Source organism: Aotus nancymaae, unplaced genomic scaffold (genome assembly GCF_030222135.1).
Source record: "Aotus nancymaae isolate 86718 unplaced genomic scaffold, 86718_ANA_hifiasm-v0.15.2.pri h1tg000049l, whole genome shotgun sequence".
NCBI classification, from domain to species: domain Eukaryota; kingdom Metazoa; phylum Chordata; class Mammalia; order Primates; family Aotidae; genus Aotus; species Aotus nancymaae.
This window is the reverse complement of record NW_026988463.1, coordinates 21,208,934-21,234,583: the sequence shown is the minus strand read 5'-3', so window position 1 is coordinate 21,234,583 and position 25,650 is coordinate 21,208,934. Positions and strand designations below refer to the sequence as shown.

At 42.0% G+C, this 25,650-nt stretch overlaps 1 protein-coding gene across 1 annotated transcript in view; it reads left to right on the top strand.

Moving 5' to 3' along the window:
• USP31 (ubiquitin specific peptidase 31) overlaps positions 1–24,289 on the top strand; it is an 81,892-nt gene extending 57,603 nt beyond the window's left edge. The window contains exons 10-16 of the mRNA XM_012464472.3: positions 511–588; positions 1,173–1,302; positions 3,545–3,664; positions 5,898–6,123; positions 12,149–12,307; positions 13,876–14,028; positions 16,131–24,289. Coding sequence (XP_012319895.3) covers positions 511–588; positions 1,173–1,302; positions 3,545–3,664; positions 5,898–6,123; positions 12,149–12,307; positions 13,876–14,028; positions 16,131–17,701 — 2,437 coding nt within the window. The 3' untranslated portion in view covers positions 17,702–24,289. The remainder of the gene's footprint in view (positions 1–510; positions 589–1,172; positions 1,303–3,544; positions 3,665–5,897; positions 6,124–12,148; positions 12,308–13,875; positions 14,029–16,130) is intronic.
• The last annotated feature ends 1,361 nt before the right edge of the window (positions 24,290–25,650 follow it).

The window sequence follows — 25,650 nt, the reverse complement described above, 5'->3', positions numbered from 1 at the left end:
ATAACCGAGTTCTGGGTTTCTCAGGGGATGGCAAGGAGCCAGTGAACTTGGTGGGGTTAGCTTTGGAGGAAGGAAGAAGAAGGGCACGGTCTAGAGCAGGTGTGGCATGTTAGTGGAGAGGTGGGAAGGTGCAAGGGCTGACTTTGTTCCCAGTGACTGCTGTCCAGTGTCTATTTGGGTAGATGAAAAATTGGGCAAGAAGTTGGGAAGGTCATAATGACTGTCTGAGAGTGATCATCAACAACCTTATAACATGACACTAAATTTCTTCCAGTCTCTTTATTATTAATACTGTATCGGGCTTTTTAATTTAAGGGGTTTTCAGTTTAGTTGTAATATAGTTATTAAATCAGTGGTTATAGTGGTCTTGCCAAAAACTTTTTCTATTGGGGAACTATGATGAAGATTTTCATTAATCACATTATGACTTTTGGGTAGGACATAATCACATTAAGTAAAATCATTTGCTTAGAAAATAATATGTGGCTTCCCTCTCCACATATTCTATAGGGCATTAAAATCTTGCGGACCAGGTGGCACCGCTCATGTGAAATTAGTAGTCGAGTGGGACAAGGAGACAAGAGATTTGTGAGTATTTTTAAAGTTAGTATTTATAGAAACATTGTTTTAATTATCATTTTTGTAGCACACCTTTGATATGTTAAATGAGCTGAAACACAAATCTCCCTTCTCTTTAGCTAAGTATCCAGCTGTGTTGTTAACCCTTTGCTTAAGCAGTTTATTATTCCTTTCCTGTACATTGTCTCTTCCCAATCTCAGAACCTTACAACATTTGTCCATCGCTGAAAAAGAAGCTATATATTCATTAACTATATAGGTTCATTTACTTTGATTTTTAATTCTAGAAAGTGATGTAAGATGCATGCTCTTAGATGTAAAGGAGAGGAGTATGTGATTTAACCAGTACAGTTCATGGCCAAACCCAGAAAAATCTAGTTAGTTATGGAAATAACTTCATATTCAGAGAACTTTTCAAGAACATTTTGGAATATAGGAAAATTGGGTCACTACTTTTGTTTTCTTACACATTGATTTTTTTTTTTTTTTTTTTTTTGGTTATGAGTTTGTAGCCACTTCACAAAGGTGTAATTTTGTTTTTGCATCTGTTTTGCAAGACAGTCTCTGATAGATGCTTTTCCTCCTAATTGCAGCTTGTTTGCAAATACTGAGGATGAGTATATCCCTGATGCAGAAAGTGTTCGTCTGCAAAGGGAGCGTCATCATCAGCCTCAAACCTGCACTTTATCCCAGTGTTTCCAACTCTACACCAAAGAGGAGCGGGTAAGAGGTTGGGCAGCATTTCTTGGGTGCCCAGGGCAGGAGGGAGTGGGGCATGGCAAGATGACAGTGGAGAAACAAATCATGCCCCAGAAATCACCACAGGATTTTTGCATGTATATAAGTCCGCACATGTAATGGGCATCTTAGTGCTGTTACTTTTAGGACTTTAACAAAAAGTTGTAAGTTTCTAGAAAACCTTGATTGATTGAGATACTCTAGAACTGAACCTTTGTAGTTAGTTCTTTTTAATGGTTAATTATCAAGTTTTGGTGATTTTCTTTCTCAATTTAGAAGTGTTAAGATTATTTTCCTTAGAAACTAAAACAGTGATTCTTGACTTTTTGGTACTAAGAACATAGGTCCCAGGACCTATTTAAATTAAAATTAGTTAAAATTAAGTAAACAATTCAGTTCGTTTGTTGCATTAGCCATGTTTCAAGTGCTCAGCAGACACATGGTGGCTAACTGCTCCTATATTGAACACTGGAGATACAGACCAGAAAGTAGACAGCAAAGCTTTGCAGGTAGTAGGGACCCAGTAAGTATTTAAATGAATGGATGGACAGAGAGATGGATAAATAAGCCTCTATGGCTGGGGCCTAGGCCTGTTTGATTTTTATGCACCTTATAAACATCGACCAGAGTACTTGGAGTTCATCTAACCTTGCATTGATATCTGGGGTTATAATTTTGACTACCAGTTGTAACCCTTCACTCTTAAATAGAGGGAGTCATGCAATTTCAGGATTGAAGGGGACTTTAAAACTCCTTTATTCTAGTGGTTGGGTTCTTCTTCTACTTAATCTCAAATAGGTGATTGTTTAGCCTCAGTTTGAGTATCTTTTGTTATGAGGTATTTGCCTTCTTAAGACAAAGATATACCATTTTTTCTCTGGAGAGCTCTGATGGTGACAAAAGTTAACCTGAAATATGTCCACTTGTTACTACAGCCAACAATTGTTCTCTTTCTTAAATTCATTAAGACTCAGAAGTCCTAATTTTATTTTTGTCTATTGTTTGAATATTTGAAAATAGTTTTTGTATTTCCACTGAGTCTTGTCTCCCTCACACTGCTTTTAGCTAGTTTCTTTAATAATAGTTTTTCATAAGACATGTTTTTTTTTCCAGTTTTGCACTCAATTATGAAATAGTTGGCTTTGAAACTGGTTGATTGTAAGTTCTCTATGGCACCTTGCCCTATTTAGCTTTTTATTTTATTATTTTTAATGACTTTGGAGATGTTTGGTAATGGCACAAAGATTATGGATGAGCAAATCTACTAGATGGCAGCAGTGATATCCACAAAACATCTCACTGATCTAGAATGCTAGCAAGGTACCTTTTAACAGGGGGTCATTTATTTAGTAGGTATTTGATGAGTACATACCATGTTAGGTATCATACCGGTACTAGAGAAATAGCAGGGGCCCAAAATAAACTACGTTGTTGCCTTCATGCTGTTTATAGTCTAGTGGAACAAGTAAATAAAGGAAGCAAAGGTCCTGGGGTAGGCGGCAAAGGTCCTTGGCAAGACTGTCAAACAGAAATGAAGCCAGTGTTTCTGGAGGACAGGAGGTAAGGAAGAATTGACAGTATAGGCTCCATGAGAGCAGATACTCCATCTGTGTTGATCACTAAATAATTTCAGTATCCAGAGCAGAGCATGGTACATAGAAAGTGACATCTGGCCTGGTGCAGTGGCTCACACTTGTAATCCCAGCACCTTGGGAGGCTGAGGTGGATGGATCGCCTGAGCCCAGGAATTCAAGACCACTTGGGCAACATAGCAAAACCCCATCTCTACCAAAAAAAAAAAAAAAAAAATTAGCTGGGCATGGTGGTGCGTGCTTGTGGTCCTTGCTACTCAAGAGACTGAGGTGGGAGAATCACTTGAGCCTAGGAGGTGGAGGTTGCAGTGAGCTGATATCGCAACACTGCACTCCAGCCTGGGTGATAGAGCGAGACACTGTTTAAAAAAAAAGAAAGTAATATTTAACATTTATATTTACTAATTTAGTTGTTCCTCTTTGAGGGATAATCTATTCAGCAAAGCAGAATCTGTTTAGAGTTTGGGTGCCAGCTCTGGCCACTTTTTTTTGATTGTGTTATTCCATTGATGCCCAGCATCTGCAGTTTCCAGAGAGATTCTGAGTTGCACCATGCCCTGGCTAAGGCATTAGTCCAGCCGTAACACAGTTTTGTATTAAGTGGCACTTACTGGGAGTCATGCTTCTGTTTTCAGCTTGCCCCTGATGATGCCTGGCGTTGCCCACATTGTAAGCAGCTGCAGCAGGGAAGCATTACGTTAAGCCTGTGGACTCTGCCTGATGTGCTTATTATACATCTAAAGAGATTTCGGCAGGTACGGAAATCCTCTATCCTCAGGGACAAATAAGCTGTGACCAAGTTTCTTATGCCCCCTGCTGATCGGTTCTGTGGGGATTCTTTGGTGTCCCTGTTTGAGCCAGTGAGTCCTGTCTGTGTATGTTATGGACACACTTTTGCCCCTGTGTTTAGGGTTATGTTTTGTTTTTTTCCCAAGGCAACATTTGATTTTAGTTCATATTGCAGATATTTTACTTTGTTCTTGACTTGTAAATGTTGTGCTTAAATTTTGTTAAGTGTACTCTGGGATTTCAAAAGAACTATATAGGGATCCTTTCTGGGGGAGGTAGAATTCTATTTCTATCTAATGTAATGGGTGTTCTGTTCCTGAGGAGCTGTAGTATGGTTGGAGAGATGAGTCATAAATAAATACAAAGAAAATCTGCTTTGAATTGTATTGCTTTGTGAGTCAGTTTTTCCAAAAAGGCTGTCTATTCCCTGAGGTTAGGATGTCTAGACAATCTCATTGTAAGAGGTAAATGGGAAGTGAACGTTAGCGAACTCCATGAAGCCTGACTCTAAGGTTGTATCTGAAAGATGAGCAGGCTTTTACTAGGTGAGGTGGAAGCAGGGATTACCCACACGGGGGCAGAGGGAGCCGTGTGTGCACAGCTCAACAGTCGAGAAAGCATGGCCTGCACTAGAGGCTGGAGCAGGCCAGCTGGGCAAGCGCTTTAGAGGGTGGGGCATTGGTGGGAGTTGATAGAAGAGGTAGGAACCCTTTGTGGGTGGAGTAGGATTCTGATGAAGGGTTTTAAGCAGAGAAGCAACCTTCCAAATCTGTGTTTTCTTGAAAAGATTATTCTGGTTATTGTGTAGAGAACAAATTAGAGACTACAAAAATGAAGATTAGGGAGACCTGGAGGAGACTGTTGCAGTCATCCAGGGTGGGTTGCGAATGGATGGAATAGGTTGTGGCTGTAGAGATGGAGAGATGTTCAGGACTGTCTGAGGAGGTGGATGTGTCGGGGGTGACACACACATGGTCCTGAGGTCCGGGGCTTTCACACACAGGTTTGAGGTTCAGCTCCTATGGGAGTGAAGAGTGGGCATTTGCCATCCATTGCATATTCTGTTGAGATCTGCAAGTGGAAAGCTGGTCGAGGGTTTGGATCCTAGTCTGCTCTGTCTCCTTCCCCAGACACAGAGTAACTTCCCTGGCTTTCTATTTTCTTTTGAAGGCCTGTCACCACCCTTCCAGCAACCCAGATGCAAACCTGCAGTGTCCTCTTTGACTCTTCTTCCTTGTCCCTCTCATCTAGGCATGGCCGTGCCTCCTCGTCGACTCCTGTGTGTCCCTTCCCCATTCTTGCTGTCACCCTGCTGGTTCAGACATTTTGTTACTTTTCAGCTGGTCACTGTTGCAGTGTCTTTTAATTGATTTCTTCACCTCCATTACTCCTATTTCTAACATGTTTTGTGCACTGCCTACACAGTTCTTCACCCACAATTCTAGTGAAACCACCTCCTCCATAAAAGCCTCGGAGGCTATATGGTCCAGATTCTTCAGCCTGGCCTTCCTGACCACCCAGGACCCATTGTCCCTTTCTGTCATGAACATTTTTCTTCCCTTCACAGACCCATATGTAGCTCCTTAGGGTGGGCATATCTATGCCTGGTTAATTTTTTAAAGTTCCCATAGACACAGGAAGCATGCAGTCAATATCTATTCAACCGATGGCTGGATTTCAAAGCATTTCCCTATAAGCGTAATGGAAAATACAGATTATCTGAGATTGCCACTGAGTGAATATGTTAAGCGAAGTCCATGTTGCCTTGTGATGTGCCTGTTGGAGGAGGTGGAGGAGAACAGGTGCTGCTTAGCGAGTAGCTCTTCCGCGCCAGGCACTGTGGTTTGCCCTTCACAGAGCCATCATTTCATCAGTTTTCATGCCTCTTTGACAGAGGTATCAGATGAACCACCTGAAATTGTCAGTTTTTTGTAAGTGAAATGCTTTAAAGCCCTTTAACAGATAAGGAAATGAAGACTTAGGCTCATTTACCCCCTCTGTGAATCCTCACTGGTTCCACCTTAGCTGATATTAAAGCCTGTTGCTCTAGATAGCTAAATCTATCATCTGTTTCCCTGTTTTCTCTGTCTTGGGAAACATCAGATAGGTGACTCAAACCACTTTATCTGATAGGATCCATATTCCCTGCTACTGCTTGCATTAAAATATCACCAGAACTTGTTTTTCTTCTTGCAACAGGAAGGAGATAGGCGCATGAAACTTCAGAACATGGTCAAGTTCCCCTTGACTGGCCTGGACATGACACCTCATGTGGTTAAGAGGAGCCAGAGCAGCTGGAGCTTGCCATCCCATTGGTCCCCGTGGAGACGGCCCTATGGACTCGGGAGGGACCCTGAGGACTACATCTATGACCTGTATGCTGTGTGCAATCACCATGGCACCATGCAAGGGGGGCACTACACAGGTCTGCAGTGTGAGAGGCTGCGTGTCTGTGCTGGCGAGTCCTTCAGATGGGTTTGCTTGTGACGGGGTGACTTGGCTTTAGAGCCTCATTTCCCTTCTGGTAGGCAGTGTGCCAACTGCGAGGGCAGTTTCCATCTTCTGTATCTCTGTCCAAGAGCAAATAAACGAACATTCTTCCTCCTCTTCCTGAGTGGGGTCATCCAGTAGGTACCTGACTGACTGATTGGGGAATGGTATGTGCAGATGGTATTGTCAGGTCAACTGGGGATTTGCTCTTTGTTTACCTATCTTGCACTCACCATTTAAGGTTTTGCTGGACTTCTTGAGGTTCTAGCTTCGCCCTTATTTTAAAACATTGTGAACTGCTTTTTTTTTAAATTAAAGATGAGGTGTTGCTGTATTGCCCAGACTGGAGTACAGTGGTTATACACAGATGTGATTATCATACACTACAGCCTTGAACTGCTGGGCTCAAGCAGTTCTCCTGCCTCATTCTCCAGAGTAGCTGGGATACAAGTGCATGACACTTTTATAGTGTCTTTAAAGTGACTTAGAAGGGTTTTTCTTTGAGACGGAATTTCGCTCTTGTTACCCAGGCTGGAGTGCAATGGCGCGATCTTGGCTCACCGCAACCTCCGCCTCCTGGGTTCAGGCAATTCTCCTGCCTCAGCCTCCTGAGTAGCTGGGATTACAGGCACGCGCCACTATGCCCAGCTAATTTTTTGTATTTTTAGTAGAGACGGGGTTTCACCATGTTGACCAGGACGGTCTCGATCTCTTGACCTCGTGATCCACCTGCCTCGGCCTCCCAAAGTGCTGGGATTACAGTCTTGAGCCACCGCGCCCGGCTTTCTTTTTGTTTTAAGGTGAAATTTACCTTGTCATTTCTAAAAGCAACTATGTTCATCATGAAATTTAGAGGCTAGACGTGGAAAGAATAACATCATCTGTGGGCTTGTCACTCAGAGAATTGCTAGTAACATTTTTGAAATTGTGATAAAATATACATTTATTATATGTGTATAATAAAATATACATAACAAGATGTACCATTTTAACCATTTTTAAGTGTACAGTTCAGTGACATTAAGTACACTCACATTGGTATGCATCCATCATCACTGTCCATCGCTACAAGTTTTTAATCTTCCCAAACTTAAAACTCTATGCCTAATAAACACTAATGCCTGTTTCCTCTCCCCTCAGCCATGACAAGCACTATACTTTCTGTCTTTGTGAATTTGACTACTCTTGGTACCTTTTATAAATGGAATCATTCAATATTTGTTCTTTTGTGACTGGCTTATTTCATGTAGCATAATGTCTGTAAAGTTCATCCATGTTGTAGCAGGTGTCACAATTTCCTGCCTTTTTAGGACTGAACAATGCTCTACCATATGTAGGTAATATTTTGGTATGTAGTATATACTTGACGTGTTTTTTCTTAAGTTTTTGCCATTATTTTCCACTGTTGGGATTATACTGGCATTTTGTTGTTGTTTAAGTGAACATTTCTTGAGCACCTCACATCCTGCTTGCTCTGGGCTCTATCACAGCAGAGGTCAGTAGGTCCCCAGCCTCTATCTTCCGAGAGTGTAATCAAGTAGGGGGCGACATGGGTACAGATACGATTTGAAAAGAGGAGTCCCACATCATGAGTTCTGTGGTGGAGGTGTGAGCAGTGGGCGGAGGTCGGAGCCAGAGGAGAGAGAGGCCAGCGTCAGCTGTTGGGGAGAGGAACCTGCTGCCTCACCTCACGGGCCAGTGGGGTGTATAGACAGGTCACAGATTCAGAAGCACAGCAGCACAGTGAGGGGTGAGTGGCACATGCGCTTCTGTGTCCTCATCTTCATGCCTAGTGTTGTAACAGAAGTAGCTTGATGTGGACACTTAATTTTTTATAAATACTTTTTAATGACCACAGAATGTTCTGTTGATAGACCTCTAATGTTATCTAACCATTCCCCATTGCTGAACATCTATATTGTTTCTGGTTTTTAACTTTTCATGTAACATTGTTAAATATTGTTATGCTTATTCACTTTTTCTGAATTTTGATTCTGTGTTTCCTTGAGATTGAGTCTCGGAAATGGAATCATTGGGTTAAGGACCTGAATGAGCCTTTGGGAGCCAGGGAGATTTCAGGGCTTCATTTCTTGATGTGAATAATTTGGTTATCCATGTGAGTGGCTAGGATTTGGATTTCTGCATCCTTCACACTCAGTGTGTTATACATGTATACTTCTCAGGGACTTTCTTTATTAATTCAGTGATTTCTGTAACAAGACCCCAAGTGCTATTGCTGACCATTGATTTATAAAGGTAGGGAGAGGTGGAGGAGGGGTGTGGTCTGCATAGTCCCGGGTACTGTTAAATCTCTGGGACTCTTTTCTCTAGCATTTAGTCATGAGCCAAGGCAGAGGAGTCCGTTGGCCTTCCCACCTTTCATACTTACTCTTTCAGTCTGTTCCCTTCCAGGAGGGCAGGGGTCAGGGAAGATTACTGGACACAATAATCTTTTCTTGAAACCCTTTTAGTTCAAGTTCTTTAAATATATATTTTTTCTTTTTTTCAAACTCATTTTACTGCCAGAAGTTCTTTAAATATTTAAATGCTGCAGGCAGCAACTGTATGTGAGAGGAACGATCCCAACTTTGAGTGCATCTCGTAATGGAATGACTTGGATTGCCTCTGCCTGCTCTAGGAAGCACTTGCAAGAAGAGAAAGAAGCTAGAGAAGTTTAAAAGATGCTCTCACTTCATAGAAGACAAAAGTTAACATGAATTAAGTGTTTAGATATAGTTTTGCCTTATACTTTGGTTTAAACCATATTTCAATGATGATAATAGTATTATTTGGTATCTTACAAATTTTAGATATCTCTTTTATGGGGGGCATGTATACAGATATTGTGTCTAGTTAGGTTTTTGCTTTTGTGGCATTACCAGTCATGTCTGTGTTCTTTGGTACTGAGTGATGGAATTCTATACTTGTGGACTCTTAGAATGGAAAGGGATGTGGAGGTCATTTGACTTCACAACTCATCCAGTGTGGTAACACCTTTGCCAGCATCCTTGATTGACATTCACCCAGCTCAGCTTTGGTAAATAATGCATTTTCCATTTATAACATTGTTTTTCAAGAAAATACGGACTGGCTTATTATGTAGTTTCTAAGAAGAAATTGATGGAAAGAATAGGACAGGGCTAGATGTTAGCATCATATTGGTCTTTATATATAGAAGAGATGTTGAAAAATGCCTGGAAACTCCCAACTACCTTAGAGGCAGTACAGTTTGGTGGAAGGAGCTTGGGTTAGAAGCCAGACACATCTTTCTAGCTCTGTGTCCTGAGCCACTGTCCCCTAACTTGGCTACCATGTCCGTGAGCCAGAAAGTGGTCATGCTGACCTCAAGGGACCCATTACCCAGGATGTGCTCAGATGTTTTCTGTATTATTTCCCCTTTCTCATGCTGAGGCCATCCATAACACCACTTTTTGAGTATATGAGATGTTTAGGGTCTTAGTTTAGAGAACATTTTAAATATTCTTAGTATTGTTGAATTAAAGATACTCTATTTTTAAGTTTTTTCTTTTTTTTAAACTTTTTTCCCCCGTCAACTTTTATTTTAAGTTCAGGGGTATGTGTGCAGAATGTGCAGGTTTGTTACTTAGGTAAACGTCTGCCATAGTGGTTTGCTGCACAGATCATCCCATTACCTACGTATTAAGCCCAGCATCCATTAGCTATTCTTCCTGATGCTCTCCCACCCCCCACCCTCGCCCCATTTTTATGTGTTCATTTGGAATGCTTATTTTATTTTTTGAGACGGGGTCTCACCTTGTCACCCAGGCTGGAGTGCGATGGTATGATTGTGGTTCACTGCATCCCCAACCTCCCAGGCTCAGGAGATCCTCCCACCTCAGCTTCCCAAGTAGCTGAGACTACAGGTGTGTGCCACCACACCTGCCTAATTTAAAAATTTTTTTTGTAGAGTCAGGACCTACTGTGTTACCGAGGCTGGTATTGATCTCTTGATCTCAAGCAGTCCTCCTACTTCAGCCTCCCAAAGTGTTGGGATTATAGGCATGCCCAGCCTGGAATGTTTATTTTGATGTATTCTTTATTTTGCACTGGTTCTAGCTATAATCGATGGTATCTGAATGGCTAACTTGTGTAAGGATTCTAGAGCAGTGCTTCTCACACCATCTGTGATGAAGAACTTGGTTTTTTTCTACTTTAAAACTTGCAATCCTTTATGAACTAGTGCTTTTGTAAAAGTACAATAAAAATAGCATGGCAGTATCAGATTGCTATAAAAGTTTTTTAAGTGCTTTTCTCCTTTTTGGTGCTTCTCTTGTGTGGGCTGGTGTCAGTCCATGAGCCATAATTCGAGTAGCACTGGCCTAGAAAATACTTCAGAAAGCAGTGCTAGGAAGAAAAGTAAGTAGGATTATTTTGTAATTAATGAGTACACTGTACTGCCTCAGTTTCCACACTGTGATTGAGAAGAGACCATCCTCAAGAGAAGCAGGCTGAAAGGAGTGAAGGCTGTTCTGTCTCCTGCTCCTGGCGCATCCCTCACAGCTCTGCTCCCACTCACCACTCAAGAATAACAGCCACTCCCCAGTTGGGTCATGGGTACATCAAGCCTGACTTGACGCCATTGGCGAAACAATTGCTGTGTTCTTACAGCTCCATTTGCTGCTTGCATTTTAATTTCTCTCCCTTCTGGTTCTGGCAAGTCCTCAGCTACAAATAACTTCCCTCCCTCCATTCATAGATTCATATTCTGCTCTCCTTTTGGGGGACTTGTCTGGTATAGCCCTTTCTCACCTGAGTCCCTTTTATCCTTTAAGACTCCATAGTTGCAAAAGTGGTTATGGCCTATTGAGGGAGTCACTCCCAGTGCCTCTCAGGACCTTATCTGCCCCATCCCAGGGACCATCCTGAGTATCTTCCAGCATTCAGCTAAATATTTTAGCATTAATTTATTCTCACCCCAAATAAATGCATATTTTTAGAAAATGTGATCATAATGTACTTTTCTGCATTAAGCTTATAACACTCTTTGATATATATCCTCACAGGATGACTGGCTTCATGAACTCTTAAGTTTTTGTCTTCTTGCTGCTACTTGAATGTTCTTTATTTCTAGCTCAGGCTTAGAATTTGGACTGGAAAGACGTCCTCCTGCATTCATGAGCTCATGTGTTCTCAATCTGCCAGGGAACTTCCATGGAGCATGGTTTGTGCTCCTCCCAGAGCACAGGGACTCAGGATAGGGCTTCAAGTGCAAGCTAAGGACTTGATAAACCTGAGCTGGGCTCCTGCCTTACACCAGCTTCACGACCTTGGGCAAGCAGGTTAACCTTTTTCAACCTCTGGAAATTGGGAGTAATAAAAGAACAAATCTTAGGATTAAACAAGTTGCTTGGTACATAATAAGTGTTAAATATTATCTGCTATCATATAATGGCATTGTTTTTTCTATTCATATTATTTTCTATTTCTAATAGACACTGAAATGTTGCAACACGCTGAACTGAGGGTTTCTTGACTCTGGCACTGTTAACATTTTGGCCAGACAATTTTGTGTCGCACAGGGCTGACCTGTGCATTACAGAAGTTTAGCAGCATCCGTGGCCTCTACCCCCTAGATGCCAGTAGCACCTCTCCCCTGAGTTGTGACAATCAAAAATGTCTCCATTGGTTGCCAAATTCCACCCTGCCACACACAGGTCCGTGGTTGAGACCCGCTGGTTTAAATAAATACGTGTATTTTCTAAGATGAAATAGAACTGCATCTACTTGGAATAGTTTGGAATTCTGAAGACATTTTGCTCGAGTGCAATACAGAATTTAGAATGGTTTTTTGTTTTGTTTTGTTTTTACCTCTTTTGTGTTGCTACACGCAGCCTTAAAATGTTGAGTTAATTAGATGAGCCAGAGAGATGGTGTCTGTGGGTTGCATGAAGTGGCTGGTGCAGCCTCCCCTGGTGCTGATGGCACGCTCTCTTTGGCAGCGTACTGTAAGAACTCTGTGGATGGCCTCTGGTACTGCTTCGACGACAGCGACGTGCAGCAGCTGTCCGAAGATGAGGTCTGCACGCAGATGGCATACATCCTCTTCTACCAGAGGCGGACAGCCATCCCGTCGTGGTCAGCCAACAGCTCAGTGGCAGGTGAGATCCACTCTTGTTCTTGGGCTGTTTGTTCCAGAGCAAAAGATTGTAATGAATGGTCTAGAGGACCTCTCTGGAGTGTCTCATGACTCTTGTCAGTTTGATCAGATGAGTCCACACATTTCCATTTAACCTGGAAACTAAAATGATTGTAGTCAAGGAAGTGGGGGAGGAATGTGAGAGCAGCTGTGGCCCAGCAGAGTTCACCCAGGGCCTGAAAGCTCTCGATGTGTACTTGAGGATAAATGCACAGATGAGCTGAAAAGCACCGTGGCATACTACCCCCTGTTCTGGGGTTTCCTGGAGCCTGTCCCATCTGGGACACATAGCAATCATCTATAATACGGGTATAATAATAATGCCTACCTCATGGGGTCGTTGTAAGCATCCAATTGGGTAAATGTATGTTAAAGCATTTTGTAAAGGGTAAAGGACCATTAGAAATAGTCTGCTTTTCCAGTGAGAAGATTGGCCTATTCTGTTAGGAGAAGGATTGATGGCTGTGATAATATTAGATGGCTTGGGTTTAGCCAGATGACATCCAGCCTGTTGTGTTTAATAAACGCAGGGGCCAGTACCCACACACAATATGAATGAATGCTGCCACACATAATCCAAACAAGTGGACACACGTTTCTGAATGCAGAGTTGGACTTCAAGAGAGCGTGACAGAGGATTGGAATGTGGTAATGTGCAATCAGATTAGGTTAGGGGCTGTGAACCTTTGCTCCTCTTGAAGCTTGCAGGGGGGTGAGGTCAGAGCAGTGAAAAGAAGGCATCTCTCAAGCAGAGTGACCCCCTGCTGGGGGCCAAGTCCACCCAGTGTACAACCACTCACTCAAGAGAAGGGGAACTTCAGTGCTCTTTTGCCAGTCTCAGATGTGCTCAGAAATGATACCTTCTTTTTTTTTTTTTTTTGTCTTCTTTATTTGCTTTCTGAAATGATACCTTCTTAAGGTCTACTTGAGACAGTCATGCTGCTTCATGTACTCCATTTTGAGAGCAATTTCTCTTGCTCTAATAAATATTTAAGGGTATTCCTGGAGCAGACAGGGCAGATTGACATATAGCTCTGTGTGTGTGTGTATTACTAGTATTACAAAAATGGTTTAAAATTTCCATAAAATAGTGAGGCTGAGAGAAAAACAGTACACTGCCACTTCTTCTCTTCTCTTTATGTAAGAAATATTACTGCAATTACTTAGAACAGTGCCTGGCATGTAGGTGCTTAATAAATATTTGTGGAGCAAATGTGTGAATGCTTGTCTATTCCATTCTCTTGCCAATTCTTAAGACTCAGACTTCAGACTTGCATTATAAAGTATCCCTGTCCTTGCCATTTATTACTACAAATTGCATGTGTCCAGAATCTGCCTTCCATCTTTCCATCCTAACTGGGGATATTCGAGCAGACACAATATGATGCAGGGTGTGGGAATTGGTGCTGACCTTGGGGTGAGGACATCAGTACCCCCAGCTCAGCTCATAGCACTTTCATGAGAGTGTGTGTGGCTCAGGCTGGCCGAGGGACCCCGACCTGACCTCCATGCCTGTTTTCCTCTTTGCAGGCTCCACGAGTTCTTCCTTGTGCGAACACTGGGTGAGCCGGCTCCCGGGCAGCAAGCCAGCCAGTGTGACCTCTGCAGCTTCCTCCAGACGCACCTCCCTGGCCTCGCTCTCTGAGTCCGTGGAGATGACTGGAGAAAGGAGTGAAGATGATGGTGGGTGTGGGTTTTGGTGACAGATTTCCAGAATGGTAACTCACAGACACAGCAGAGTTCCTTGTGTTTTCCTAGGAGCTAAGTCCCATGGAGATGGTAGGACTCAAAGGGAGCTATAGGGAGTGGAGCTTTGTAGCTGTCGGTTACGATCCTAAGAAGCATTTTGTATTAACTGAGTCATTTGCTTCTCTGTGTCCCAGTATTTTCTCCTTCCACTTCATTATTTTCCACTTTTCAGGTCTATTGTGGAGGCTGGAGCTTTATATACCAGTGTATACTTCCCCACCTCCCACCCTCCAAAGTGTTTTAAAAAGTAGAATAGCTGGAAGGGGCCCAGGCCACCTGGTGGGGAGTCAGCTCCAGGCTTGGCATGGAGGCCCCTGGCTCTCTTGGCCTGAGGAGCACCTCACCTTTCCACCATGATGCTCTCCAGGGAGGAAGCTGCGGGATGTTCTTTTTAGCATGGAAGCATCTAGAACAAAAACTGTTGTTGTCTTTGCATAGAGGTAGTAAAAATTCTGATAAAAAATTGAACTCTTTTTTTTTTTTCTTTTTAAACTTTCACTTGCTGCTTGGGTAATGGCAGGATAGGCCTTAGTTCTGACAGGGACCCAGGCGGTGTGGGAAGGACCAGGCAGCCACAGTACTGGGAGCTGGAAGGAGGAGTGAGTGCAGCTTCTATAATGAGCACAGTGACTCATCTGCCAACAAGTCTCAGTCTGCAGCCAGCATTTCGATCGCTGTAATCTGCTTCTAGTGGTGATGGATAATTCTGAAAAACTGAAATTGAGTTAAAATTGCAAGAGTCTGCAAGAAGAATGCCAGGCGAAGAGAGCTGCACCATAGGTCTAGCTCTGCCACCTCTTCTGGCTTGTTGCCTCTTTATTTGTAAAATAAAAAACATTGGACTGCAGTTCCTAAGCTCCTTCCGGCTCCTCACATTTCATGGAAAACTGTCTAGTGAACCTTTGCTTGTTTAGGCAGAGGTTATTTTCAATACTGCATTTAAACTTAGAACTCGCTGTCATGTTACAATAAGCCTCAATAAGGTTTGCCTCGATCTATTCTTAAGCAGTGCAGTTGGTAAAATCAATATCCTTTTAAGCACCATCATTGTATAATGGTGCTGGGTGGTACCCACAGAACAGAGCCTATTTCTTAGGCTCTCTAAAGACAGAATTTTGTAAATATCACAACTGTAGTATCATTGTGTATAGAATTTAATTTAGAGTATTTTCTTAGGAAGTTTTGAGCCACACCAAATAGGAGTGTGTGGTTCTAATTACAAATTTTTTTTTGGAAGTTTTAAGTCACTTGAAGTAGGAGTATATGATATCCAAGTCTTTTTAGTTCTTTGTGTTGATCCATTTTTGTAGTCAACAATTACAGGCCAGCTAACATGTGGAACTGTGTGGTGTTGGGGGTTAAAGGGTTCTAAGTCCGAGTATTAGCTCTTCCTTTAATAAGTTCTGTAATCTTGGTCAAGGACTTCATTTCTGTGAGTCCAAGATCACCTTCAGGAAGGTGTAATGAAGCTGGGTTAATAGCTCACAGCATCTGTGGAGTGCCAGGTGCTCTGTTGGGCACAGGACTTCTAAGATTGTATTTAATTCTTACAGTTGCCCTGTGAGTTAGACCAGAGGTCAGCAAACTATAGCCCCACAGGTCAGATACAGCCCACTGCCTTTCTTTGTAAAGATTTTTGGAACGCAGTCAGAGACGTTTGCTTGTGTGTCACCTGTGGCTGCTTTCATGCAGCAGTGGTGGAGTTGAAAGTTTGGCCTGCAAAGCCTAACATCTGCTATCTAGGCCTTCACAGGAAAAGTTATACCAAGCCCTGATGTAGAGCAAGGAGGTAAATAGAAGTTTGCTGTGTTAGTATGATCCTGAGTTAGAATGTCCCTATTTTATACATAAGGAAAATGGGCTCAGAGAAGTCAAAGCCACACAGCTATTCCCTGATCCCAGATGGGCTGACTCTGAAAGTCATGCTTCTTTTATCCCATAAGACTTAACCTTTGTTTCCACCTTCAGTGACTTAAACAGTGTTGCTAGAACATCTTCATTGGCTTAGCTTACAGCATTCTCTTTGCTGTGTTTAGGAGGCTTTTCAACTCGACCTTTTGTGAGAAGTGTCCAGCGTCAGAGTTTGTCATCTAGATCTTCTGTCACCAGCCCCTTGGCCGTCAATGAAAATTGCATGAGACCTTCGTGGTCCCTGTCTGCTAAGCTGCAGATGCGCTCCAATTCTCCATCCCGATTTTCCGGGGACTCGCCGATTCACAGCTCTGCCTCCACCTTGGAGAAGATTGGGGAGGCAGCAGATGACAAGGTCTCCATCTCTTGCTTTGGTAGCTTGCGGAACCTTTCTAGCAGTTACCAGGAACCAAGCAATAGTCACAGTCGCCGTGAGCACAAGGCTGTGGGCCGGGCCCCTCTGGCTGTCATGGAAGGTGTGTTCAGAGACGAATCTGACACCCGCAGATTGAACTCCAGTGTTGTAGATACACAGAGCAAACATTCAGCACAAGGGGACCACCTGCCCCCAGTCTCTGATCCATTCGATAACAATAATCAGATTGCTTATGTGGATCAGAGCGACTCTGTAGACAGCTCTCCAGTCAAAGAGGTGAAACCCCCCAGCCACCCAGGCCCACTCGCCAAGAAACCAGAGAGCACAACCAAGAGGTCCCCCAGTTCCAAAGGCACTTCTGAACCAGAGAAAAGCTTGCGGAAGGGGAGACCAGCTTTGGCAAGCCAGGAGTCATCCCTTTCAAGTACATCCCCTTCTTCTCCTCTTCCTGTAAAAGTCTCCCTAAAGCCCTCCCGCTCCCGCAGCAAAGCAGAGTCTTCTTCCAGGGGCAGTGGACGGCATTCATCCCCTGCCCCTGCCCAACCGAAAAAGGAGTCATCCCTGAAATCTCAGGACTCCATGTCATCTCCTTCGCCACAGAAGCAGAAGTCAGCCTCAGCCCTTGCCTACACTGCTTCCTCCACATCTGCCAAAAAGGCCTCGGGCCCTGCCACGAGGAGCCCCTTCTCACCTGGGAAGAGCAGGACTTCAGACCGGAGCTTGAGTAGAGAGGGCTCCAGACAAAGCTTGGGTTCCGACAGAGCCAGCGCCACCTCTGCCTCCAAACCCAACTCCCCTCGCGTGAGCCAGGCTCGAGCAGTGGAGGGCAGGGGGGCCGGGAAGCATGTGCGGAGCTCCTCAATGGCCAGCCTGCGCTCCCCCAGCACAAGCATCAAGTCTGGTCTGAAGAGGGACAGCAAGTCTGAGGATAAGGGGCTCTCCTTTTTCAAATCAGCCTTGAGACAGAAGGAAACCCGGCGCTCAACAGATCTTGGCAAGACAGCCTTGTTGTCTAAAAAGGCTGGTGGGAGCTCTTCTAAGTCCGTTAGTAAGAACACCGGGGATGACAAGGCAGAGAAAGGCCACCAGCCTTCAGCTTCCCAGCAGCCAAATGCAAATGCAAAGGGAAAAGAGCAGCTTGTCTCCAAGGACCCTGCTTCTGCCAAACATTCCCTGCTGTCCGCTCGCAAATCCAAGTCTTCCCAGCTAGACTCTGGAGTTCCTTCGTCTCCTGGTGGCAGGCAGTCTGCGGAGAAATCCTCAAAAAAGTTATCTTCTAGCATGCAAACCTCTGCACGGCCTTCTCAAAAACCTCAGTGATATTTCTGGAATCAAAGTGTTTTGTCTGTTAAGATGTTTATTTATTTAGAACCCCTCCCCTCCCACCAAAGTCCCCTGTGCATTTTTTTTGAGTCACATGCCTGACTGTGTGTGTGTATGTGTGTGTGTGTGTGTGTGTCTGTATGTGTATGTGTAATTCAATTGCAAATTGTTCAAAGCGTCGCCTTATTCTGCCATTGAACCAAATAACAGCCATAGGCAAAACATTGACACCAAGCTAACTGGAATAACCGTAGACAATACCCAGGACAGTCCCTTTAGCAATTGTACATATTTCTTTCTAGAGAACTCTAATGACTTTCTTTGGATATGAGGGTTTTGAAACCTGTGAACCAGTAAAGCTACCATTAGTGTGTAGAAGGAGGAAGGAACTGACTTGTGTTTCTTCTGAGCAGGACTTGTCTTTACTGTGGATTGTCAGGTGGCACCAGGAGCTCTAAAAACTGTGACTTTAACAACAAAACAAATCGAGGGAAAAACTGTTGCTTTCTGCACTTTCGCCCCATCTACCAGTCTTTGTAAAGGGCAATATTTTAACACTAATGTTTCTCAGGTATATGCTCAGCTAGTCTAGGGTGGATGCACACCAGTAAATGGATTAAAAAGGAAGGTGCCATGTGGGTGACTGTGTCATTTCTCCTACTGCCACAGATAGACGTTTTTGAGGTAGAAATGAAGCCTTTCACCACCTTCATACCTGCAGCGACGTGTGCACCAAAACCTGTCTTGACTCTTGGATAGGTCCTGAGAGGTGGCAGATCGGATAGCCAGAAAGCCAGTCACTCGTTTAATTTTTTTTTCCTTCTAAAATTACTAGCTAAGGCCGTTGGAATTTTGCACAGTAGTAGAGCAATTAACACCTTTGACAGATTCCTGGAAAAAACTTCTGGATTCTAAACTGGGTGAAAGACTGGACATCATTTTCCTTGTCAGGTGTTGCTTTTTTCCATTAGAGGTGGGAAGCTCCACGATGCCCTGTGTCTGCGGGCTCATGTTCCCTCGTCTTGTAGCTTGGAGAGGAAGGAAGTTGCCTACTGCCAAAAGCCAATGGTGGTATGTTGAAGCGATGTGTGATCACGTATTACATACACACTTCAAATCCTGTCTGTCAGTCTCAGTTAGGGCTGCTTTTCAGTAACTCATTTATTATTCTTTGTTCTCAAGATTTCGTCTCATGCCCAGAACTCACAAGCAGGCTTTGGAGTGTGTTCCATCTGGCCGTGTCAGTGCAAATTGCATTTCTTACTAAGAAAAAGGAGAACCTTCCAAAAAAACTCACAAATAAGCAAAATAAATAGTTTGCGAGCTTTTGAGAGGTCTCCTGGCAATACTTTCCTGCTCAATTTTTAGCTTTTTTTTTCTCTTTTTTAAAAAAAGGTCAAGAGAATGAGGGTCCCAGTTCTCTCTAAATAGTATTTGTCACTTTGCCACTAAATACAGCATGCTAAGTTTATGTGCTTTTAAATATTAGCTTTTTTCATCACTCTTGAAGTTCTTCTTGAACCCTTGGTTCCCAGATCCATATATAACCTCCCTTTTCAGTATTGCTGTGTGAAGTAACTATGACACATATGCATGCATAGCTATGAATTCTGCATTGCCTTTTTTTCCCTACCCGCCCCCCCCGCAAAGAATATCTCTTGGGAAATGTTTTTAGTAGATTACTTAACTTTATTTTGCTGCTAATTTGAACATGAGCTGGTAACTTGGAAGTCTGGAGGCCACTTATGTTGAGGGTAGCTGGAATTGTAGACCCCTGGCAGTATTTAAGATTTAGATACTCAACCTTGTGAAAGTTACCACAGTGCTCCCCGTGATTCATTGACCATGAGCCCGTTGTCCATTGCATTCAGCCCTGTACTCGCCTCTTAACTCGCTCTCCTCATTTTATTGTTCAGATTCTGGTGGGTTCACAAAGCAGCACTACTCTCCTGTGCTCAGTACAGCTGCGGCAACTGGCTGTCTTCGATGTTATCATTGCTTTCAGCCCAGCACGTCACAGCCCTATTGGTGTTTAGCCACCACTCTCATTTTCTATATTGCTTTTATCTCCTGAAAAAGATGTACCAAACATCAGATCATACCAGGAATTGAATGTCTGTTTCGTATTTGTTTAATAGGTAGATCTCATTTGAAGTCTCCTACCTGAAGCTCTGAAACAATTATAGTTTGATTAGGCAAAGGTTTTTAATAACAGTTCTTTTTCGCTGTAGTCAGTTAAGCATTAATAGAAACTAGTTTAATTTTCACAGTGGCAAATATTTTTATTTTTGAGTCATGTAGGAATGGATTTTCCATGCTGTCTAGTGACTTAAAAAAAAGAAAAAAGTTTCTACAAATCCCTTTGGTTTTCCATGGGATCTAGAAATAAAATTTCAGTGTCTATAAACTGTATGTCTGTGGAGTTTAGTCCTTGTTTCAGGTTTTATAGGAAAAAATCAGGAAGTACGGCATTGTCTAGACATCTTGAAGCTATATATTTCCATGGTTGGTAAACTGAAAATTTTATTATCTGCAACTACTGGGTACAACTTTAGGCCACAGGAAAGGTTATTTGACCCAGAAGTTGGGAGGTACTCCTGGAGGTGTGAAATATCTTATAGGAAAATTGTTACTTGATTCAATATAGGTTCATTGGTAGGATTGGGGACTCGTTTTTTTTTATTTTTTAACATTTCCCAATGATATTTAGCAAATGAACATGTATGTGCTTTGGGGTTAAAAATTATCTGCTAAGGATGATAGTCCTGGGTTTCTGGTTGACAACGAGATGGGCCTGATTAGAGCAGTCATTTCCTGGTAGGCACAAAATAATCACCAACAGTAAGGTTGTATCTGTAATGTTTGTTTGCTTTTTTTAAAAAGTTTAATTCTTGCTATGGCACTGAGGCCATATCATTCCTTAAAATAGCCCTACACCTTGCCTTGGTAATCCCTTAGACAATGTGGAAACTCAAACCTGTAGATTCCAGTCATCTTATACCGTTTCCCGTCCATTTTATATTTTCTCATCCTAAAAGCAGCCGAACTGAAAGTAAGTAATAATATGCTGGACCAGTGGAAACGGATGTGGGAGTATTTGTGGTGTGCTAAAATATTGTAATTATATGTGAGGCTGCCTGACATGCTTTTGCAATGTTGCTTTCATCATTCATTCTGCAAACATTCACAGAGGGCCTGCTTTGTGCACAAGGCAAAACTGAAAGCTTCAGGGATTTGCTGTAGCTCAGGAGCCCTGGGAGCACAGCCCATCAAGCAGGGGATGTGATGGTGTCCTAAATGGAGTGACAGTTCTCCTGGATAAAGAGATCACGTGGATTCCGGTCAAATCGGCTAAGGCTTGTGGTTTTCTTGAACAAGTCTGTTCCGTCTGGAAACCAAAAGTGTCCTTCATCTTTGGAGACATTTTACTCTTAGTTCCACCTTTTCAGACTGAGCTGTCTACTATTTAGGGGTTGAAAATCCATTATACAGTCACTTTACGTTAACATTGGGTCATCTATGTTTGTATGAGACAGAAGTGGGATTTGAGGGGAACATTGTCATTCCTCTAAAGTAACTATCATGAAAAAAATAGCAGTATATAAAGGGACCAAGAATGGCAGCCTGTAGGGAAAATGGGGCAGAGAAGAGCTGTGAACAAAGCTCATTCATTTGAAATAAATATGCTTTATTTCATATGGAGGAGCATCAAACGTTACATTTCATTTGGACAAATTACTGAAGAGCCGAAGTGATTGTTTCCTATGTAGGTTATTATATTATTGGATACAAAGATAACTAGTGTTTTTCTGGGTTGGCTTTTTAAAATAGTATGCAAATCATAAGCACAGTTTCAATAAAACACATATTCTGGAGGTGCGTGGAACTTTGTATTATTTGTAGTTGAGAAAGGTAACATTTCCTGACAAATCAGTGCCTCTCATAAACACAAAAAGTAGCTGTTAATGTGCAGGCTGTCTTTAACTTTCATTTCATAAAGGGTACATTATTGTTAAACCCTACTACATGTTTTGGGGAAAAATCCAGTGCTTTTATTTAAACGAACACTGTCTCACACTGCCTTTTGATCAACTTTCAAAGTGTTTTGCAGGCGCATTTTGAGCGTGACCAATCATTTTTTCCCCCAGGTAATGGAAACAATTGTGCATGGCCTCCATATAACCCAGAAAGCATGCTCTTACTACCCATGCAAGCGACCAGTAAAAACATAGACAAGAAATGTTAAGTCTTAAAAAAAAAAGGCAACATTTAGAGTATGGAGCTCTACTTTTAAATTTGTGATTTTCAGAATATGGCTTACTCATTGTATAGAAGAGCATGAATGTGATTTCTTGTTTTGCTTTTCATGTATTTCTTTGCTGATTTTTGATCATTGGTGAGATTGTTAAGTATTTTGCAAGCAGAAGTGGAATTGGATATGTTGAACATACATCATTGGTGTATATACTGTATTTAGCCTGAAGACTTTTCCTAAAGTATTTTGTTCTTAAAAAAAACCTGCCATTTTCTATAGATTTTAATTTTTTATATCTTCAAGGGTTCTATTGTGGTCACAAGGAAAGAATGTGGCTTCAAATAGCACTAAGAATTTAAAGATGCTTTTGTAGAGACTTAGAGCTGTTTTGGAAAGCCTTGGGGCTTCGTAGCCACTGGTCACAATTAGACTAAGGCCATGGAATTTATGGTAGTGTTGTGCAGTGGATGGGTTTCTAGATCCGTCTTACATTTGTTTAAATCTAGTGTTTCCCAATTTTGGGGAGAAGGGGTGCACAGCAGACTTGAGAGGCTTTTTTGAATCTCACACATGTATTCTCAAGATTTTCTTAAGCCTCTTCTGAATGACTTGGCTGAGATGGTGAAGACCCACATTGGCTAAAATCAGCTGGGGAACTTTTAAAAATACAGTGCCTGGGTCCCAGCCCCTAGCTTTTGATCTAATTCATGTAGGGGTGTGGGCTTCAGGAATTAGCATGCATTTTAAAGCTTCTGGATGTTTGTAATTTGCAGTCGGATTGAGAATCACTATGATATGACATCCCTTTACTTAGAATTATGGTGAGAATCACTGCCATATGAAATACTCAGGAGTGACTCCCGATTCCTCAGTTGTGTAGGAGAGGCAAAAAAATAAGAATAAAAAAGAATTGAGAGATACTGATATCAAACTCCCATTTGAAATATGAGGGCCTTTCTAATTCAAGGCACAGTTCGGGAGCTTGGAGCATGTTGTGGATGACCTAGCACCTGCCAGTCTAGTACGAATTTGTGGTCTTAGTTGCCGGAGCAGGCTGTGTCACTGGAGTTTGCATCCTTCTCCAGGGCCTTTTTCCCCATACCCATGGGGGAATAGGGAAGTCACTCCAAGCTAGAAAGTGTCAAAGAAGAAAGTAAGAAACAACAGCCTTCCTAGCCTTGGAAAACCTGTCCCTGCTTTTGATGGAATGTTTGCCTTTTTGTAGGAATTACAGTAGCGAACCCCAGGCTGCCGCTGAATTTCCTACTTTCCTCATTCTCTAGGATGGTTCTTACTTATCCAGAATGTGGTTTCAGGAATTCTTTTTTTAGTTTGAAAATGAATGTGAAACATTTTATTTGGATTCTTTTTTTTGTTGTTTGTGTGTAACCCTCGTCACTATTTTTTTATTTTTTTTTACAAATCAAGTAATACATATCCCAAAATTTGGCACTCTATGTTAACTATGGAGGCAAATGAAATTTAGTTTTAATCTGTGGTGAGCTGAATGCACTACAACACCTTCGAAGTAATCTGCTCAGGTGGTTTCGTTCTGTTGAGTCTCATGCTGCCTGTAAAACCACCACAATTTACTGGTGTTTTCAATTTTAAGGAATAAAGATATAAGTAAACATACAAGTTGGAAATGTTTCTTTAGAAAGGCCACCCAGAATAGCGATATCTGTTGCAATCGTCTAAATGCAATAGGAAATTTCCTAGGTGCTATTATAAATGGTGTGGTGTCATTATACCAAATGCAAAGGCTGTTAACAGTATTTCTGAAGTTGGAGTTCTCTGTAGGCTTTTCAAATACACGTTTGTGTTCCATATAGGTTTGCTCACCAACTGCTTCTCACCACTGGTTAAAATTGAATTCAAGCCCCATTGACACAAATCATTTATTGATTGAACTCTTCAGTTTTTACACTGGAATTTCTATAGTTGTCTCAAAAGCTGCATGTCATATCACTGTACACAGAGTGCTTTGATATTATTCATGCACCATGGATAGTGATTTCTGTGTCATTTTTATTTTCAGTTGTACAGTACTATGGAAGGCAAGATGTCTTTCCTAGAGGCTGGAAGAAAAGTGTATCGTACATTTTAAATTTGTTTTAGAACAAGTGCATGAGATGTGTCACTGATTTCTGTTATTTATTTGTATGTTTTATTATTCAAGATGTATGCACTTTTAAGAAGCAGAATTTATATTTTTATGTTTGAAACGTTTTATTTCTGAAATAGTTAATTATATAGCATACAGTTGGAATTAAGAGAAAAGTGGAAATGTAACAAAATATAATAAATTTATTATATGATGTCCTCTTCAAGCCACATTCCTGTTTTCTCCCCTTTGCCAACCAGTATCTTTTTGGTGTTGACTAAAATTGATAATTGTACTGCATCAGTCTTTACAGAATGCCTAAAAATTGCAGTGTTTAATTTAAAACAAGTTACGGAAAGATGCATACATATGTTCTCTGTGTAAAAGTTTAAAACAAAAAATCACATCCATGCTTGTAAAATTTTCACAATCAGGGATGGTTATTCCTATTTCCTCAGAGACAGTTTGTCCTGGGCCATGGATATGGACAAAAACTCACATTCCGATTCAGTGCAACAGATTTTCAACATTTTGCATTATCTTCGCTCTTTTGCTAAACATTTATGATGGGAAGAAATAGTTATATAAGGACCATTCTTTCTGGGCTGTCTTATACCTGGAATATTTAGTATCTTTGTTAACATTTTTCCAGCTGTCTTTCCCAACCTTCAGGACAGAACTCCCGACATCACCTGTGGCCACTTGGGGGCACTAAAGATCGATATTATATTATCAAATGCGTTTAAAAAGTCCCGCCTGCAGGTTGTTAGCCTCTTAGTGGGGAAGTGTTTATTCAGTATGAGTTGAGGAGTATGGTATCAGTGAGCAGGGGGCTTCTGTTTAGGGGAGTGTCACCAGCCATTATTTATTCCCAGAAAGTGTTGAATACAGATCAGGGCAGATTTTGTTTCCCCAAAGCACAGCATTATGGTTTAGGGTTGGGGTGAGGGGAGTTGATGTTCCTGACAAGTGTGAACCACATGCTGTGCTAGGTACAGCACTTCTAAAGCTCTCTAATTTTAAATGATAAGATTTTGCTTTAGGTTCTGTTAGAGAGTTTAACCATGTAGTACACTGATTATTCAAGAGGCTTCATTATGCCACAAAGTGTTCACATGTCATAAAATATGTAGATTTAATAGTTATGCAAATATTTAAGGATCCTTTGCCTGTCTTCTTAGGATTTGGAAGATTATTTTCCAATACTTGAGTGGTCAACGTCTCTCTGAATAGTTTTTGGGTCCCTGTAAATCTTCCTGAAAAAAGCAAAGTTGTGGTAACACCCCTTGCCTGGGGCTGCTTGTTCCTGTGTGTTAAACTGCCCCGTGGGTGATTCTAGGTCACTCTGACTGTTGGATGTGGCTTGAAGTCCTCCCCACCCTAGTATCCCCTTTCTCTTTCCCAGCTGGGTTCCATGTCGTATATTCTAATTCTGTGTACATCATCTAACATAACATGTTGGACAGTTACTATTCACTTTGATTTACTAATACATTTACTTTCCATTGCTCTTCACTCCTTCCTGGGTTCTCCCAGGTTTATGCCCCAGGTTTCCTCTCTGCAGCCTTGTTCCCTTCTCAGGCCTGT